Genomic DNA, 16890 nt, shown 5'->3' with positions numbered 1-16890 from the left:
ATACCACTTTTTCCAGAATGAGTCTGATGTCGATACTTTTTTTGTACTCGCAGATACCGATACCAATACCTGTATTTTAATATATCCAATGTATAGATTAATCATGTTAGCTGGCTTCATTTAGCAAACAAAATTATTAATTAAATGCAATAATTAAAATGTATTGTACAAGCTTTTGTTACTTTCACTGTTCATTTTATTGCTCTATAGTATTTAATCTTTGATTTAATGGCGCATTAGAGCTGCTCCATTGCAGCGGCTCAGTACTGTCATCAGTTGTCATCCTGTTATAATGCAGGGTACCACTCGTTTTTTGTATTACAAAGACTTATATAATGCAAAACACTCATAAAGCAAGCAAAACATGTACAGGTACAGGAGCGCAGTATCGGGCACGATACCGATACTGGTATCAGTAACGGGCCTGTTACTGCGCTCCTGTTCTTGTACTCGTACTCCTAAAAATGCTCTGATACTAAAAGCCGATACCACACAGTGTATGAACAGAGCTAGGTATCATCCCTAGGTATCATTCATGCCTGTAGCACAAACAGTGCTGAAAAATTCTGAATTAGCCTAAGTTCAATACTCAAGGTTAGGGTTAGATTAAATCAAGCTTGTAAATAAAAATGTGCTATATGGGTGAAATTTTAAATGAAAAGATAATGTGTATAAATTTCATGTGAATGAAAGTGTTTTTGAAATGCACGTAAAATATCCTTGGTTGTGGAAAAGCTCCTCTTACCGCTGTTCCCTCTTTTCCAGGTGTTGCTATCTGTCTGGAGCTGCAACTGACCTCAGCCCTGCTGTCATGGCCTCAGCCCTCACACCATGCAGAAAGCACCCCTCCTAACACTCATACCTCACACACACTCACACCACACATCGCCACACACACGCACAGCCATGATGACCACCTCCCACATGAACGGATATGTGACAGAGTCAGATGGCGGGGGAGGGAGCGGCGGAGGCACTGACTTTCTGGAGGAGGTGGTGCAGAGACACAGGGAGATGGCTGTGGACTGCCCCAGTGAACTGGGTGCCCGCACCCTGCCCGTCAGACGCAGCGCTCAGCTGGAAAGGATCCGTCAGCAGCAGGAGGACCGCAGGAGACGGGAGGAAGAGGGCCGCAACCGACAGGAACTTGACCTCAACTCGTCCATGCGCCTCAAGAAACTCTCCCAGAATCCCAAAGTGGGCATCGATAACCCCACCTTCGAGCAAATGGAAGGTCCGGGTGGCTCCATAGGTGGTCTGCAGAGCCTCACTGCACCACCAGCTCTACTAGGTGGGTGTCATAAACTGCTAATGGGGATTGTTTCCAAAGATTGCTGCTATGAACCCGCCTCTGACATGTGCAGAGCAAGCAGCAGTATTGTGGGTGTGAAAGCCATGGCGTTTAGCCTACACATTGAGTCATGGTGCTCAAAGGGAGTGTATGAGTTTGAATCTGGCTTGCAACATTTTTCATTCCCACTTTCTAATCCACATTGTTTCTGTCCTTACTCCTTTCTATCCTTAATAGTGATAGACTGATAAATCGGATACTATCAGTGTTGTTAAAAATCATTTTCATTAATTGAAATAAAATATAAATATTAGATGAAAATCTTGAAAATTGGAAACTTTGTTTAGTTAAGTTGAAGTACTAAAACTAGAACTGAAATAAAACCAAATTAAAACTAGAAACATTAAAGACTAATAAAAATTAGAAAAACAAAAGATTACTAAAACTTGCATTAAAATGAAAATATTAAAATAAAAGCTAATTTGAATGGTTCATAAATACTATAATATTATACATAAAAAATACTAAAATAACAGTGCATGATATGCAGTGACATTCAGACTTATAAAGTGTCCAAAAAACATAACAATTAACCATTACTTTCCACAATCATATGACAAAAAGTGACAAAATGGCACAAATGGTTATGGAAATGTGAGTTTGAAACTGATTCAGAGGAACTGAAGGGCACTTGACTGCTAAAATCAGCATGCATGAGTGAAGTCATTCTCAGAGGAGGCAAAGAGCGGTGTTACTGATGACTAAGAGTGTTCAAGAGCCAAAGAGCTACTGGACTTGAAACTAAATAAGAACAAAAGTCCATTTATATGCCTCATTATCTTAATATGTTTTTAGCTGATTTAAAAAAAAAATTTTTAATATGTTTTTCACCTTTCATTGCTTTCCTCTTAGTTTTTCTCTTTAGTTTCTCTCGACATGAAGCCTTTCACTAGAGTTTAATCCATTAGATTAGACAGATACACACATGCTCAGCTCTTCCAGTAAATTCTTGGTTTTGAATAGATCTTCATTAAGGGGAAGTCCAGAATGCATGGCAAGGATGAGTTACTGTGCAAATGAGAGGGGCACTTGGAGTTGCTGCTGTAAGTCATGGCCGAGGGATGTGTGTGAGTAGAATTCCTCAGGGAGGGAGAAGAGGACCCGCCGATGGGGGAGGTTAATTAAAAAGGCTTTTATGAAACATTCTGGCCCAGACCACTCTTGCTATACTGTTTTTTCCTCGGTTTTCCTTTTTTGTTTGTGTTCCAGTTCATCTCTCTGCGTTGTTTGTCACGCTCTCCCCATGCTGTTTTTGGACAGTCTAAAACTCTTTGTAGCACTAAATTGTGCATAAAATGTCCTGTCAAGAACAAAGCAAAGGCAACACTTAGGATATTTGATTTACCCACTAATACCTCTATTAGCCACCCACTTAGACATTACACACCACACAAGGAAAACACACCCACATGTCTCACTCCTATTGTGTCTCGCCATTCTCTTCCGAGTTAGACACCATAAAGGAGAATTATAGCATAGATGAAACTTGGTTAGTCAAGGACAACGCTAGAATAGCTGAATTACATCTTTGATTTAGTCAAACGTTGTGCGATGTGGATGATCAAGAGCAAAGCAAAGGCAACACTTAGGATATTTGATTTACCCACTAATACCTCTATTAGCCACCCACTTAGACATTACACACCACACAAGAAAAACACACCCACATGTCTCACTCCTATTGTGTCTCGCCATTCTCTTCCGAGGTAGACACCATAAAGGAGAATTACGTATGTACTGTTGTTCCTCTGTGAACTTACTGTTTCTTCTGTTTTAACAAGCAGGGTGTTTTTGAGATACATGAGTGATCTGCAAGCATACTTACGGTTTGTGTTTGTGCTTTCAGAGCTGGAGGACCTGTTGATGTCCCTCAAGCAGGTGCAGCATAGTTTGAATGACTCTCAGAGTCAAGAGGACATAGAGCTGGTTCTACAGCTGGTCCAGAAGCCTGACTTCCAGAAAGCCTTCAACATTCACAACGCTGTGGCCCACTATATGAACCGGCCCAGCCCTCCTTACCCCATGATGGACCAAGCACAGGGCCTCGCACAAGAGGTGAGCGGCACTTGTTAAATATGTGGATTGAGTAAAAGATGAGCGGGAAACATGCATACATGGTAAATATGGATACATAAGAAATGCTCTGACACATTTGGCATCAGAATAGGCCTTCTAATTGTAAAAAGCAGCCAGACAAAGAAACGTGGTGGATTTTTCCCCTCTGAAGGCCAAGAGGGGGCCTCGCACAAGAGGTGAGCGGCACTTGTTAAATATGTGGATTGAGTAAAAGATGAGCGGGAAACATGCATACATGGTAAATATGGATACATAAGAAATGCTCTGACACATTTGGCATCAGAATAGGCCTTCTAATTGTAAAAAGCAGCCAGACAAAGAAACGTGGTGGATTTTTCCCCTCTGAAGGCCAAGAGGGGTAGGTGCTTGAAAAAATAAAAAATAAACAAAAGACTTGGAAAAAAGAAAAGCTTGCATCTGCTTCGTCAAACTACTCATGGTTAAATGCAGCAGTCTGTGGGCATAATGTCATAGTCACATGACTGTCCACCTTCCACCTGATGGAGCTTTTAAAAATGTGTTTGTGGATTAGTTGATTTGCAATTAGGGACCACATGTAAACTAAGGAAAATAATGTGTTTTTTGAACCTTAAACCGCATAAACGCATTTCTTTACATCATATCATATCATAACAACATCATATGACCCCTTTAATGCTTTTGCTTCATCCCTAACTATGACTCCATGTCTAATAAAGGTCTTATGTATGGACTGAGATGAGCAGGATATAGATGAAGAGATACACTACCGTTCAGTGAGATTTCTCCACCCTTTAGCATTCAAGAAAGAAAGTAATAATTTTATTCAGCAAGGATGCATTAAATTGATCAAAAGGGATAGTGAAGACTTTTATAATGTTACAAAAGATTTCTATTTCGAATAAATAATTTTATTTTGAAAAAAAAAATGGGGCACTAAATCAGCATATTTAATTGATTTCTGAAGGATCATGTGATTCTGAACAATGGAGTAATGACTGCTGAAAATTTAGCTTTGCCATCACAGGAATAAATTACATTATAAAACAGGAAGTTATTGGAAACTATAATAATATTTTAATGTAATAATAATTTAAAATATAATATATTACTGTTTTTATTCTGTATTTCTGATCAAATAATTGCAGCCTTGGTGAGCATAAGAAACTTCAAGAAAAAAAAAAAATTACAAACTTTTGAACGGAAGCGTGCAACATGAAAGTTATAATGGATATATTAAACCCATTTTCAAGGACACATGAAGAGATGTGAGACAGGAACTCTCTGTAGCTGTGAAGCAGAACAACTTCAGACCTGATTTGATGTTTGTCACTTGCTCTTTGCATCTCTTTTTAGAAGCACTGTTAGAGGTGAAGTGACACTTTGCTAAATGTGTCTTATTGTTGACTGTTCATTTGTTGATACTGTTATTGCATTGTTTGAATATGTGAACCCAGAGAATACATAGCCTGGAAATCTGTAACATCAAAGAACAATTCAGGACAAGAGGATTCAGAGTATTCAGTGGTTAACAACAACAAAAGGGCAATTAGCAGACTGACTAATAGGGGAGCATCTGCGTTTGTGCTATTAATGGCACTTAGCAATGGACTGTTCAAACTGAAAGAGAGTATTTGCATAATACTTCATTTTCTTTTAAATCTGCTGGACTCAGTTCAATAATTCAGTCGTATTCAGTTCAGTATTATATAGTGATGACCGATATTGACATTTTATAACCGATACCGATATCAATTATTTGCGTGTTTATGTGCCCGATAACCGATATGCAGAACCAATATTTATTTACTGTTATAAAGTAAACTTCATACTTCACTTTGGTTTTTCCTCCTTTCAGTCATCTTAATAACAATAAATCGCAATTCTCAAAATATCCACAAGATGGCGGCGTTTATCGGTGAAAACCGATATCCGATTATTGTAAAATGCTTAAATATCGGGGAAAATATGGTAAATCGATATATCGGTCGATCTCTAGTATTATAGTCATAGTCATTTGACAGTCACAAGCTGTCAGTGCATTTCTGCATGTAGGTGCATGTCTGTTGTAGGTATGAACAAGTGGTTGGTAAAGTTGAAATAAAGTGATTAGTTAACACACCCCACCCAGCTCTTTTCTCTAAAAATAGTGATTACACCACTCTTACTCCTGGTTAACCACTCCTGGTTCTTTGTTCCATATTGCCAAGATACCTGTAACCAGTGCACAAAAATTAAAAACAGGCACATTAACAACTATTGTTTTAATCTGTTTGTAATAGTATAATCAAGTTGTGTCAATGCCATGTGACTAAGCACAGGAAAATAATCATGACTTGAAAATGTTACGACTTTGCTTGTTGGCTGATGGCACAACACATTTATAATCCTGAGTAAAGGACAGTTAAGAAGATCTGACATTTTATAGCTGTGCAAATGATTGGCTCAATGAGTATGTGCACAAATGAAGCTGCTTTATGGTGAAAAGGCTCTTTAGTTGGAGTCAGTGTTGTGTGAAGTGCTAATGAGAGCCTGATAAACTCATCGTTGTTGTTTTTGGTTATCCCACTCGGTGCAGGACAATACAAGACAGAGAGTTGCTCTGTCCTCAGCATTCATTAAGACCCAGATCCACTGACCTGTGCTGTGCTCTCACAGTAATACTCTCTCTCATGGGACAGGTTGCCAGAGCCAGTGTGAACTGTAGACACATCCCATCCAGAGCTCTTGAATATTATCCCCTTATTTTCTCATAAATACTGTATTTGCCAAAATTCTCCAAAAATATCCCTTTATAGTGTATGTTCCCCATCTGTAACTGATTTGAACATTGTGGAATAAAAGGACTTGTAACTGTAGGATCACTTCCAAAACTTCTCCAAGTCCCCCATTGCTCTGACCCCTTGATACAAAGCTGTACTTTGTGTTTACAAAAACCTAAAGGAATCTTGCTGAAATCCGGAGCCCTACTTTCTGTTACTGTGTTGTAACAATCTGAAAGTAAACAACATCATTCCCTCTTAGCGTTTTGCATTAGTCATATGGCTCATTTCTCATTCCTTTGCCACAAAGTGATTTTGTATGTCAGTTATCATCCGAGATTGTGTGCATGGTTAGCACAGTTTAATTTCTGTAATGTGACCTTTCTAAGTAAAACTGAATATTTATAGGGAAATAATGTAAAAGTGGACTTGATTTCATCCATCAGGATTTCTTTAGATCTTAAAAGTAGGCCGTGATATTTTTGGTTAATATTTTTCCACATTTGTCAGCAGAAAAAAAGTCATTTCAGAGGTAGAGAAAGTTGTTACGTTTTGATGACACTGTGAATCTTTAATTTTTTTTCTTTAGACTATGCCCTGATGATTCATGCATAATTAGACCAGGGACATTTATTAAGAAAGTGAACACCAACAGTTTTCTAATATATCTGTGAAATCACAAAAATGAACTTCGTTCAAAAGTTTGGGGTCAGCACTTTTTTTTTTTTGTGGAAAGTAATTAATACTTTTATTCAGAATGGATTAATTAAATAAGTGTTACAAATGTTTACTATTTCAAATAAATGCTGTTCTTTTTAACTTTCTATTCATCCAAAAATCCTAAAAAAAATATGTATCACAGTGTTCACAAAAATATTAAACAGCACAATTGTCTTTAACATTAACAATAATAAGAAATGTTTCTTGGGCACCAAATATATTTTAAAATTCAGCTTTGCCATTACATGAATAACTTACATTTTAAAATATGTTAAAATAGAAAAGTTTTTTTTTTTTTCCAAGTTTGTACTTTGTATTTATTTTAGTACTTTTATAATAATGTTTTTACAATATTACTCTTTTACTATATTTTTGATCAAATAAATGCAGCCTTGATAAGCATAAGAGACTTCTTTCAAAAACATGAACAAATTTAGTGATCCTAAACCTTTGATTTTAAGTGTATATTATAAAAATTGAAATGCAATTTGTCAAAGGTGTTTAAGTCAAATTCAGCACTTTCTACTACTGTACTTTAAGGCATGATAAATGTAGTAGTGTTGTTGTATTGCTATGATGACCTGATGTTGTTGAATCTGTCCTCACAGGTGGAGGTCATGATGCACAACAGCTTGCAGAAGGAAGGACTTGAGCTAGGCACCCTGCTCAAAACTCCTCAGGTGCAGGTCTGTCTCCATCACATGCGCACACATCCCCCAATTCCCCCCAATTTCTCCTTTGTTGCTGTGCCAATGACCACAGCTGTGATCACAATCCCTGTCCGAGAGCCTGAGCTCTTTTGAACTCTATAACATGACGTTGAGGTCAGACTCATGTCTACTCTGTAGAACTCTTTGGCTTTTATCCTGAATATAACCCATCATCTCTGGCTCTCTATATCCTTCAGGCGCTAATGATGGCCCATGACAGTGTGGCTGAACAAGAGATGCAGCTGGAGCCTCTTGTTCCTTCTGTCAGTCAAAGTGAGACTCTCACCCAGTGGGGCGGGGAGACTGTCAAAATCGTGAGGATTGAGAAAGCAAAGGACATCCCATTGGTGAGAACGTTCTTTCATTGCTTTTCCTCAGAATATTATGCACTTCTTGACATTTGACCTGTATTGTAGCTTAATGTGCACATGCGTATTTATGCAGGGAGCGACTGTTAGAAACGATATGGACAGCGTAGTCATCAGCCGCATCGTGAAAGGAGGGGCGGCAGAAAACAGTGGCCTTCTGCATGAAGGAGATGAGATCCTGGAGATCAACGGTGTGGAAATCCGTGGCAAAGATGTCAACGAGGTCTTCGACATCCTGGTAATTACTTAAAAAAAAAAGTTGGCAGGAAGAAGTCTGTTAGGTTTTTAAGTACCGAAGTATCCAAAAACATTCTTAGGCCACTGAACACTGAATGTTGTTGTTTTTCCATGTTCACAGGCAGACATGCATGGCGTACTGACTTTCGTTCTCATTCCCAGCGCGCAGATCAAACCACCTCCTATTAAAGAGACTGTGGTGAGGCCTTCAGTCAGAACTAAATTAATTACTGCTTGAGTAAAGCAATGCATAAATAAAACTTATCAGTGATTAAACCCATGTCCCTGTATTCACCCAGATGCATGTGAAGGCACATTTTGACTACGACCCCTCAGATGACCCCTACGTTCCATGTCGAGAGCTCGGCCTGTGCTTTCAGAAGGGCGATATCCTCCACATAATCAGCCAAGATGACCCCAACTGGTGGCAGGCCTACAGAGACGGGGATGAAGACAACCAGCCTCTTGCTGGCCTGGTCCCTGGTACTGTATCTCACATGCTATTCTGTGGATCCAGATTCTTGTTTAAATATTTCTTCCTAGTTTTTTTGGCATTGACTTTCACACATACATGTCTTTTTCTCACTGATTGTCCAGGCAAAAGTTTCCAGCAGCAGAGAGAGGCAATGAAGCAAACCATAGAGGAGGATAAAGAGCCTGAGAAATCAGGTTAGGGTCGCAGAGCTCATGCACACTCTTAAATGCATATGTGCACAGCTCTAAATTCTCATCTTCTCTTGACAGGAAAACTTTGGTGTGCAAAAAAGAACAAGAAGAAGCGAAAGAAGATGCAATACAATGCTAATAAAAATGATGGTGAGTCTTTTCAGACTGTTGTTGTTGATGAGTTCTACAGTAGTTTGTTGTAGTTTCTCCATCTCATCCATTTCCTATTGTTCTGCAGACTTTGAAAACGAGGAGATTCTTACATATGAAGAGATGGCACTATATCACCAGCCAGCCAATCGCAAACGGCCCATCGTTCTCATTGGCCCACCAAACTGTGGTCAAAATGAGCTCCGACAAAGACTCCTCTCCAGTGAGCCGGACAGGTTTGCTGGTGCTGTTCCTCGTAAGTATCAGAAAACATACTGTTTTTCAGCTTGTGACTACTATGTAATGTCCTGAGCTGCAAACTCTCTTTGCCACAGACACCACACGAAGCCGTCGTGATAACGAGGTGAATAGCCGCGATTATCACTTCGTGTCCCGTCAGGTCTTTGAGATGGACTCTGCAGCAGGGAAGCTCATAGAGTCTGGAGAGTTTGAAAAGAACCTCTACGGCACCAGCACAGACTCAGTCCGACAAGTCATCAACACAGGCAAAATCTGCCTCCTCTGTGTACACACTCAGGTGAGAATGGACCACTCAGAACACCTAAAGGCCGGGACACACCAAGCCGACGGCGAGCGATGGTCGGGCTAGTTTGTTTGGTGTGTTCCACTCGTCGGGCATCACATCACATTCAACATGTTGAATCGGCGTTGGGGCCATCGGCGCGAGTGAGAGCTCTGATTGGATGTTCGGTTTAGCGAACGAGTCAGTGCCCGAGAATTAAAGCGAAAGTGATGAAAACAAGAACATAAATGAAGGCGGTACAGACAGAAAGCTGTTTAAATGTTACGTGATCTTTCCCAATCATTCTAATACGCGAATGTTTTCATAACAACACGAGCTGCTTAAAATGATTAAAGTTATCAACGTTACTGATGTTGAAAATGGTAAGCAAGCGCTGCTTTGTTTACGTTTCGTATATCTGCGTTTATCTCGTATATCTTTGTTTCGGTTTCTCCTTTTGAATGACGAATATATACTATTGATAGCTGCTGATATAGACAGTTAATTCCTCTCACGCATGCGCAGAACGCACGTGTTAGTTTGCCGTCGGCTGTAGTCTGTGTGGTGTGTTTTGGTCCGACGCTGCCGATGTGAGGCGACAACACCATCGGCTTTCGTCGCCGCTAGTTCTTTGAAGTCAGCTTGGTGTGTCCCGGCCTTTAGAAACAATGCCCTAGCACAGGTGTGACCAATTGTGTTCCTGGAGGCCACGTTGCTGCAGAGTTTAGCTCCAACACACCTACCTAGAAGCTTCTAGTGGTCTTTAAGACCTTGATTATCTGGTTCAGGTGTGTTTAATTAGATTTGGAGCTAAACTCTGCTGGAAGGTGGCCCTCCAGGAGCAGAATTGGACACCTCTGCCTTAGCATTTTGGTGGCAAATTTTGAAAGTCAAGTACCACCTGCATTTCCTTTAGGATTGCTGTTATTCATTATGTTTCTTCTCACTTTTTAGTCTTTAAAGGTGTTGCGCAGTTCGGACCTCAAGCCCTACATTATCTTCATTGCTCCTCCATCCCAGGAGCGATTGAGAGCCCTCTTAGCGAAAGACAACAAAAACCCAAAGGTAAACATCGGCCCTGAAATATCACCTCTCAGGAGCCATTCACATAGAATGTTTTCGCCTTCCACTGTGTTGATGTTCCATTGTTTTTCTATGTAAACATGCACTAGACAGACATCTTAGATCTGTGTGCCTGAGTCTCAAGCCTTTTGTAGAATCTTGTGCATGACATGGTGCTCAAACTTTTAAAGAACGCATCTCGAGCCCTTGCATTTTTTTCCATTCCCCTGCCCGCTGTCTCACGTTTTAAACGCAAAATCACGTTCTGGGACTACTACTCCCATTTTCTTGGTTTCACACCCTTTTTGTTCTTTTCTCTTGTTTCAGCCTGAGGAGCTGAGAGACATCATTGAGAAGGCCCGTGAGATGGAGCAGAACTACGGCCACCTGTTTGACGCCGCCATCGTGAACACCGACCAGGACAAGGCCTACCAGGAGCTGCTGCGTCTCATCAATAAACTAGACACTGAACCTCAGTGGGTCCCCTCATCCTGGCTGCGCTGAGATGAAGCCCACTCACAGCGACCCCTCTACAGACGGGTGTAAATGAAGAGCAGACTGTTTGTGAATCATACACTCTCGGGTTCCATAGAGTTGACTGAATGCCGCTGTTTTTACACTACAGAATTCAACACTAGATAAGGACACTACGCGCCCTCAGACCTAGCCAGAAGTGTCTGTCTGCACTGCGCTTTCAGCAGGCTGAGAGAATGAGAGTTTTTATGTCATAATTCGGTTGATCATGGTGTGTTTTTGAGTCCGGTTACCCACATTCCAGTGAGAGAGTTACCAGCACTTGGTGCAGCAGTAGAATTAGGGCTTCGATACTGCTTTTGATAACTATTTATGATTGTAAATATTCTATATGTATGTACGTTTTTGGAGGGTTTGTGGAGGGTTTACGTTGTGGGAAAGCAACGGTTTTAAAAGTCCAATGAGATATTCAAACTCCAGAATAGTTTGGGTTCCCTGACATTATTAGTGGACAAATATGTTCGTACACTCTGTTCTCTCCTCTTTCACCCTAAAACTCTGAGAACTCCACTACAATGTTAGAAGAACATCCAGCAGTGAATTCAGAGCCCATCTGAACAACTCTTTCAAGCTTACAAGACACTAAAAGGGATAACTGTCAAAGCGACTGATGCCTTCTATCCCTGTGGCGCTGCCTCAGTGTTCCTATGGCAAGCAACACTGTGATTATGACAGAGGTTAATAGTACACTCTAAAAAATGCTGGGTTGTTTCAACCCAACTTTGGGTCAAATATGGACTAACCCAACTTTTGGGTTAAAAATGTAATGTAAAAATTTAACCCAACGGTTGGTTTAGTCCATATTTGACCCAAAGTTGGGTTGAAAAGACCCAGCATTTTTTAGAGTGTACACTTCAGGTTTTTTGAGAGTTTGCAAGGCCACATCTGAACATAGCTGCAAGATTTAAGTGGCTAAATGTAAGTCTATGCTCTCTGTCTCAGTATTCACATGCACTTCCAGCACTCAGAAGTGTAACCAGTATTTGACAGCAATACAGTGAGGTTCACCATGTGAGTGTCAGTGCGGAGTAGTCTTAGTCAATGCTTCTGCACAATTTAAAATGTTCTATTTGTGATTTGTTTTTGATTGGATTTGAAGGTTCTGTGTTGTTTTTACCCATTTCAACATGAGCAAAGGGCTTGTGTTTTAACTTGTAGTAATGCTCTACATTAGGATCTCATGAAACCTGCCATGTCCTGGTCATATTTCGCCCTAAATCAGAAAGAAAAAAGAAAAAGGCTTCATTTTCTTTAAGAATTTTTTGTATTATCGTAATAGTCCAAATGCTGTTCAATCATTAGACTCTAACCTGAATCACTTTTGAGATTTTTTTTTTCTTCCTGTTTGGTTTTGGGGTGTAATCTTACCTGGACATGTTTCATGAGATTTTTCCCATTGGTTTTTCATGACTTTGGATGATCAAAAGTATGAAACATCAGCTCCATGTTGAGGTGAGATGTGTGTGCTGAATGTATGCTTATGAATGCATGATTCTGGGGTATGTTTGGCCCATGAGTGCAAATGCTGGAAGTAACGCGACGAACAAAAGAAGAACTTCCTCTTCCGCCTGATTTTCATCATGCTGATGAAATAGACAGCAGAGAAACCGCTGTTCAGTTTCCCTTACTTCTTTTTTTTTTATATATATATGCACTTGGGTTCTCATCATCAAATAAAGGACATTAAGTAAACTCCAGTACACTTTTATCCTACATATCGGTAAGTGAAAGAGTATGGTTGTAGAGGCAGAAAGTAGTGTGTTTTGTGCTGAAGTGTTGATCTTAAGTTAAAGTTTATTTAAGTTACTGTATGTTTGATGGACAGTTTTTGTGTCTCCATTCTTAATACTTTGCCTAAGTTTTTCTATAAAAATGACTGTTTACTTGAGAAGCTGTTCGTATCGGACGTCCTTTGGCTGCGTCTCAAACCCTAATGAGCTTTCTACACAGACAGCTCTCACGATAGACTTTTCCCCTTCTGCCAGGATCAAGATGCCAGGACTCAGCTGTAGATTCTACCAGCACAGGTTTCCAGAGGTTGAAGATGTGGTGATGGTCAATGTCAGATCGATAGCAGAGATGGGCGCCTATGTGAGTCTGCTGGAGTACAACAACATCGAGGGGATGATCCTGCTCAGCGAGCTCTCCAGACGACGAATCCGATCCATCAACAAACTCATCCGGATCGGACGCAACGAGTGTGTGGTGGTCATTCGTGTGGATAAAGAGAAAGGTAGGGCTGTGTTTCAAACTTAAGTTTCTTGCTTTATTGGGTGCATTCCTCCTTTTAACCTGTGATATCCATATTTCCACAGGCTACATTGATTTATCCAAAAGAAGAGTATCACCTGAAGAGGCCATTAAATGTGAAGACAAGTTCACAAAATCTAAAACCGTGAGTATGCTGTGTCTGTTTAATGGTGAAAACACTTTGACCAGCTGATCAAATATCGAAATCATGGCAGAACTTGAAAGTGCTCTCATACAGGCCATACCCTCCATTGAGGTCCTCTAGATCTGGAGCTTTGTATTCTTTCCAAAAGTCATGGAATAATTGCCTAATAATAGCTGTTCTTTGGTGCTGCAAAGATATTAGTACAACGCAAATATATTCTCATTTAGCATTCAAACAGCGCTCATCAATGTCAAGGTATAGTCTAGAATAAATTTCAGCTTGATGCTTCAGTTGTCAAAAATAAGGGACATTTAATATTTGACAGCTGTTATGACAGAAATGTTAAACGACTGATGGTAATGCCATTTTCAGCATATTAGGCATAAGTTTAAGAATTAATTTGTGCATAATGTTCTATTCGGCCCGAATCAGTTTTCTAAAGTGTTTTTGAAAAATCACATACCCTGCCTTTAATGAACATGGTTACACCTTCCTGATAACCTTTCAGTAAATTCAGTAAGTTATCATCATCAGAACGTGGTAAAACGTATGTCTATTAATATTGTTTAATGGATCTGAGCTAACATGAACTAACAATAAACAGGTGTGTTTTTATTAACTAGCATTAACCAAGATTAGTATATACTGTGACAGATGTATTGCTCATTGTTAGTTTATGCATTTGCTAATGTTAACTAATGGGACCTTATTGAAAAGTGTTGTCATTCTAAACCCAAATGTCATTTACGATGACATTTTTCATGACCACGTTTTTGCCTGAAAAAGTCTGACGTGTTAAAGCTATTGTGATCCTATTTTTGTCCTCCTTTCAATCCCACTTAGCAAGCTCAGTTCAACCTCTCTATGTCTAAAACTCCATGTATGGCCATGGTCTCATAGATGTTGTATATTTGTATGTTGTTATAGGTTTACAGCATTTTGAGGCATGTAGCAGAAGTCCTAGAATACACCAAAGATGAGCAGCTAGAGAGTCTGTACCAGCGAACCGCCTGGGTGTTCGATGAGAAGTACAAGCGGCCTGGATACGGCGCCTATGATGCCTTTAAGCAGGCTGTGTCGTAAGTATGCATTCATCAATCACTTATTGACTATGAAATGACTAAAATGTTTTTATATCACGATTGCGTAAATTGCATTCTGTGCAGAGACACTTCCATTTTAGATGGTCTGGATTTGACGGAGGAGGAAAGGGCTGTTCTGATTGATAACATCAACAGACGACTCACTCCGCAGGCTGTTAAAATAAGAGCGGACATTGAGGTGGCCTGCTATGGCTATGAAGGCATCGATGCAGTGAAAGATGCTTTGAGGGCTGGACTGAAGTGTTCAACGGAGTGCATGCCAATCAAGGTTAGAACTTTTTTGCTCCGGTTATATAAATTTACTCAGAAGTGCACCTTGTTTATGATGAATGTGTTTTTTTAATTTCTGAATTAAAAATATATTATTACTATTAATGGAAAATGTTTGTCAGTCATGTGGTCGAGGTTAATAAGACTCTTAAAAAAAAAATCAAATAATTTGACAATTTTTTGAAAGGCAAGGTTAGTTCAAGTTGTAAAGTGTCATGTGGTGCAACTCCCCAAAAACATAATGATATTTATAAATTAATTGTAAAAAAAATTTTAATAATTAAAAAATGTAAAATAATTAAAAGTAATTAAAATAATTGAAATTTAATTACAATTTTAAAATAATTAATTTATATTCATACTGAATAAAATATTAGGCAATCTGTTTTATTACAATTATGGCAGCTTTCTGAATATGTAGGTGAGTATATATATATTAAATACAAATGAAATATTTATGAATTAAGAAATGTACCTTGAAAATATATTTAAAAAAAATTTTTTTTAAAACATCAAGATGTGTATGCTTTGCATGTCATTAAGATGTGAGGAAGTATTTACTTGTTACACCACATGACATTTTTTAGAATTATTAAATATAAACTTTTTGTTGTTTGAAAATGGTTCCAAAAACGTTTTCTTAAAACAGATGAAACAGTCTAGTAGGTGCTCCTAGTGATCCAAATTTGCTCAATATTGCATTGCTTTTGTTGCAGATCAACTTGATTGCCCCTCCGCGCTATGTTATGACCACAACCACACTAGAGCGCACAGAGGGCCTTTCTGTGCTCAATCAGGCCATGGCTGTCATTAAAGAGAAGATCGAAGAGAAGAGAGGCGTCTTCAACATTCAAATGGAGGTGAGAAATGATCATAATTTCCAATTTTTTCATTTTTGTCTTGTTGTATTGAATAGCATTTGACCTTATTTCAATATCGATGCAGCCAAAAGTGGTAACGGACACAGATGAGACAGAACTGGCTCGGCAGTTAGAGCGGCTGGAGAGAGAGAATGCAGAGGTGGATGGAGACGATGATGCAGAGGAGATGGAGGCCAAGACTGATGACTAGCTTGAAGAAACACAAAAAACCAGCATTGCCATAATCATTCAGGAGACTTGAGAGTTACAGTGAATTGTTTTCTCATACCACGAGGACTGAAAAGCCATTGATGGAAAGCACCGCTTCCATAATACCAGGCAGATTATGGGTGAATTGTGGCAGGCAGTGAAAGCGGAACGTACATTCGTAGACATTTGCTTATCAGATGAGTTGTTGGAGGAATGCCTTCCATGAACACTAGAGTTTGGCTTTGGGAGTATTAATAATACAGATACCATTTCAACAGTGTGGTTGTTTTAAGTGACCTTCTGTCTCCAGCCTCATTCAAGAAAGATGCAGTTTGTGGTGAAAAGGCTTTTCTTGATCAGTTTACTTCTGTTTATCAAAGCCCTCTGTTGTGGATGCAGAACTAATAAAAGCAAGCATTTTTTTCCCCAAAGCATTTGTCATCTATATTTGTCTTCTTTTTTTTTTGTGCTGCCTGTGTTGTCTAAGATGTTAGATATGTTATGGACTCTAACTGCCTTCACTAAATTAATTGCATTTTAACAGATACACTACCGTTCAAAATTTTGGGGTCAGTGATGTATTACATTTATCAGAAGTGACAGCAATGACATGTATAATATTGTGTTTTTTTCTTTTCTTTTCCTTTTTTTGAGTTGTGTATATTTTGGGACTTTTTATAAAAAAAAAAATAAAAAAAAAGTTATATCTACAAAGTATATGGAATGCAAAAACTTTTACGCTCAATATCTCAAAACCGCAATATATAAAAATAAAATATGTTTCACAATATTGGTAATGTACAATATTTTTAGTGTAGTGGTGAAAAGGCTTTTCTTGATCAGTTTACTTCTGTTTATCAAAGCCCTCTGTTGTGGATGCAGAACTAATAAAAGCAAGCATTTTTTTCCCCAAA

At 39.1% G+C, this 16890-nt stretch overlaps 2 protein-coding genes across 2 annotated transcripts; both read left to right on the top strand.

Moving 5' to 3' along the window:
* The first annotated feature begins 692 nt into the window (after window positions 1-692).
* On the top strand, window positions 693-11822 carry LOC107707694 (MAGUK p55 subfamily member 5-A-like). Its single transcript, XM_016511787.1, has 14 exons — window positions 693-1291; window positions 3198-3406; window positions 7497-7574; window positions 7796-7945; window positions 8043-8204; window positions 8325-8402; window positions 8503-8686; window positions 8801-8872; window positions 8948-9019; window positions 9108-9275; window positions 9355-9557; window positions 10497-10607; window positions 10932-11129; window positions 11169-11822. The coding sequence occupies exons 1-13, from the start codon at window positions 832-834 to the stop codon at window positions 11106-11108; spliced, it is 2124 nt and encodes a 707-aa protein (XP_016367273.1). The 5' UTR covers window positions 693-831; the 3' UTR covers window positions 11109-11129; window positions 11169-11822.
* An 880-nt stretch (window positions 11823-12702) lies between these two features.
* Window positions 12703-16426, top strand: LOC107707695 (eukaryotic translation initiation factor 2 subunit 1). Its single transcript, XM_016511788.1, has 7 exons — window positions 12703-12858; window positions 13124-13371; window positions 13454-13533; window positions 14461-14612; window positions 14700-14904; window positions 15623-15766; window positions 15852-16426. The coding sequence occupies exons 2-7, from the start codon at window positions 13131-13133 to the stop codon at window positions 15975-15977; spliced, it is 948 nt and encodes a 315-aa protein (XP_016367274.1). The 5' UTR covers window positions 12703-12858; window positions 13124-13130; the 3' UTR covers window positions 15978-16426.
* Window positions 16427-16890: the final 464 nt, after the last annotated feature.

This window comes from Sinocyclocheilus rhinocerous, unplaced genomic scaffold, assembly GCF_001515625.1.
Source record: "Sinocyclocheilus rhinocerous isolate Xijiao unplaced genomic scaffold, SAMN03320098_v1.1 scaffold415, whole genome shotgun sequence".
Taxonomy (NCBI): domain Eukaryota; kingdom Metazoa; phylum Chordata; class Actinopteri; order Cypriniformes; family Cyprinidae; genus Sinocyclocheilus; species Sinocyclocheilus rhinocerous.
Note: the sequence above shows the minus strand (reverse complement) of the source record. Positions and strands in the feature narration are given on the sequence as shown.

What these genes read in the sequence shown, in the direction of transcription:
- LOC107707695 (XM_016511788.1), top strand. Translation starts at nt 13,131, where the DNA reads ATGCCAGGACTCAGCTGTAGATTCTACCAGCACAGGTTTCCAGAGGTT. An exon ending in GCCTTTAAGCAGGCTGTGTC is followed by an intron (nt 14,613 to 14,699) that starts GTAAGTATGCAT and finishes CATTCTGTGCAG; the next exon opens with AGACACTTCCATTTTAGATG. An exon ending in CGGAGTGCATGCCAATCAAG is followed by an intron (nt 14,905 to 15,622) that starts GTTAGAACTTTT and finishes CTTTTGTTGCAG; the next exon opens with ATCAACTTGATTGCCCCTCC.
- LOC107707694 (XM_016511787.1), top strand. Translation starts at nt 832, where the DNA reads ATGCAGAAAGCACCCCTCCTAACACTCATACCTCACACACACTCACAC. An exon ending in TCAAAACTCCTCAGGTGCAG is followed by an intron (nt 7,575 to 7,795) that starts GTCTGTCTCCAT and finishes TATATCCTTCAG; the next exon opens with GCGCTAATGATGGCCCATGA. An exon ending in AAGCAAAGGACATCCCATTG is followed by an intron (nt 7,946 to 8,042) that starts GTGAGAACGTTC and finishes GTATTTATGCAG; the next exon opens with GGAGCGACTGTTAGAAACGA.